Source organism: Polistes canadensis, unplaced genomic scaffold (assembly GCF_001313835.1).
Source record: "Polistes canadensis isolate GaletaPanama2010 unplaced genomic scaffold, ASM131383v1 scaffold_113, whole genome shotgun sequence".
Classification (NCBI taxonomy): Eukaryota; Metazoa; Arthropoda; class Insecta; order Hymenoptera; family Vespidae; genus Polistes; species Polistes canadensis.
The window spans coordinates 481,658-483,387 of NW_014569660.1; the positions used below are offsets into that span (position 1 = coordinate 481,658).

Sequence of the window (1,730 nt, forward strand, 5' to 3'; positions counted from 1 at the left end):
TTATATTAATTAGAAATGAATTAATAATAATAATCTGAGGGAGATGTTTTTTTTTTAATTGTTTGATTTATTTTCTTTTTTCTTTTTTTTATTTTTTAAATCGAATTCGGACAAACACTATCCTGATGAATGAAAAAAAAAAAAACCATAAGAAAAAAAAAAAATCGAAAAATAATTGAAAACAGAACATATATAAAAGAAGTGAATAATTAATAATTATTATAAATAAATGATTCATACCTTCGGCACAGGATGCAAGTTGTTTCCCGTTGCTAGAGAAACTCATGTTGAAGATGTTACTGGTGTGGCCCTTCAAAGTACCGACAACCCATGAATGAGAAAATTCTTGTGGCACCTCGCGACGCCTTTTATTTTTCGTTCGTTTGTTGACATTAGAAGTCGATGCAGATCCGGAACACAAATCTCTCGGATCGACACCTTGATTTTGTTCTCCATCTGTAGTATCTGCAAATAATTATTCATATATTTTATATTAATATTTATTCGAAATTAATATATTTACACACACCCGTTAGAATACGAATAAGAATTGGTTTGAAATCATTTCATTTTCTAATATCACACGCGTTGGAATATTTTTTTTTTCTAAATATTATTTCATCGTTCTCGTTTTAATATTAATCATCATAATCAATTTTTGACACACACCCGTTAGAATACGAATAGGAATTGGTTTGAAATCATTTCATTTTCTAATATCACACGCGTTGGAATATATTTTTCTAAATATTATTTCATTGTTCTTGTTTTAATATTAATCATCATAATCAATTTTTGACACCCGTTAGAATATTAAAGTTTATTAAAATTCAAAGAATAAAGTTTGAAATCATTTCATTTTCTAATATCACACGCGTTGTAATATATTTTTTTGTCAATATTATTTCATCGTTCTCGTTTTAATATTAATCATCATAATCAATTTTTGACACCCGTTAGAATATTAAAGTTTATTAAAATTCAAAAAATAAAGTTTGAAATCATTTCATTTTCTAATATAACACGCGTTTTAATATATTTTTCTAAATATTATTACATCGTTCTCATTTTAATAATAATCATCATAATCAACTTTTGACACACCCGTTATAGAATATTTATTATAATAAAAGTCTCAAATGAGAGAAATGTTTTGTAAGACGAGATAATGTTTAAAAATTACTATATAATCTTTTATATATATTATATTTGTGTGTGTGTGTGTGTGTGCATATAATACATTGTAAACAATTATTATTTAAATAATAAAAAACGTTTTAAATTGAATGTAATAAGAAATAAAAGAGAAAAATAATATCCCGTCAATATGGCCGAGAGAGTTGGAGATTTAAAATGGTGATATATTCTCGTTGGGATCTTTACCAGCCGGTTTCTTTTTTCTGAGGAGGTGAGGGGAGGGTGGGAGGGAGTTGACCACTCAACCGAACCAATCCCCCAAACCATATTAACCTATCCTTTTCTACCATTCACAATAACTCCAGCCCCTCCCCTATTGCCGCCATTTTAAATTCTGGGACTCTCCTAACGTCTAGTTACAATGAAAACTATATTTCATATCAAACTTCAATAAATTTTGTTAACGCGTTTATCGCGTTTTGTAATATTGCTTAAAAAAAATTCGAGTAAAAAATTGTCTACGATTAATTCATTAATTTTTAATCAAATTTTTATTAAATGTTAGTGTTTCTTTTTTTTTGGTTTTATATCTA

At 27.1% G+C, this 1,730-nt stretch overlaps 1 protein-coding gene across 1 annotated transcript in view; it reads right to left on the reverse strand.

The window, feature by feature from the left end:
• The window catches only part of LOC106787742 (transducin beta-like protein 2), a gene marked incomplete at its 5' end in the record, with an annotated part of 21,323 nt that extends 20,858 nt beyond the window's left edge, over positions 1–465 (reverse strand). The window contains 1 exon segment of the mRNA XM_014750363.1: positions 241–465. Within this exon segment, the coding sequence (XP_014605849.1) occupies positions 241–465 (225 nt within the window).
• Between the last annotated feature and the right edge of the window lie 1,265 nt (positions 466–1,730).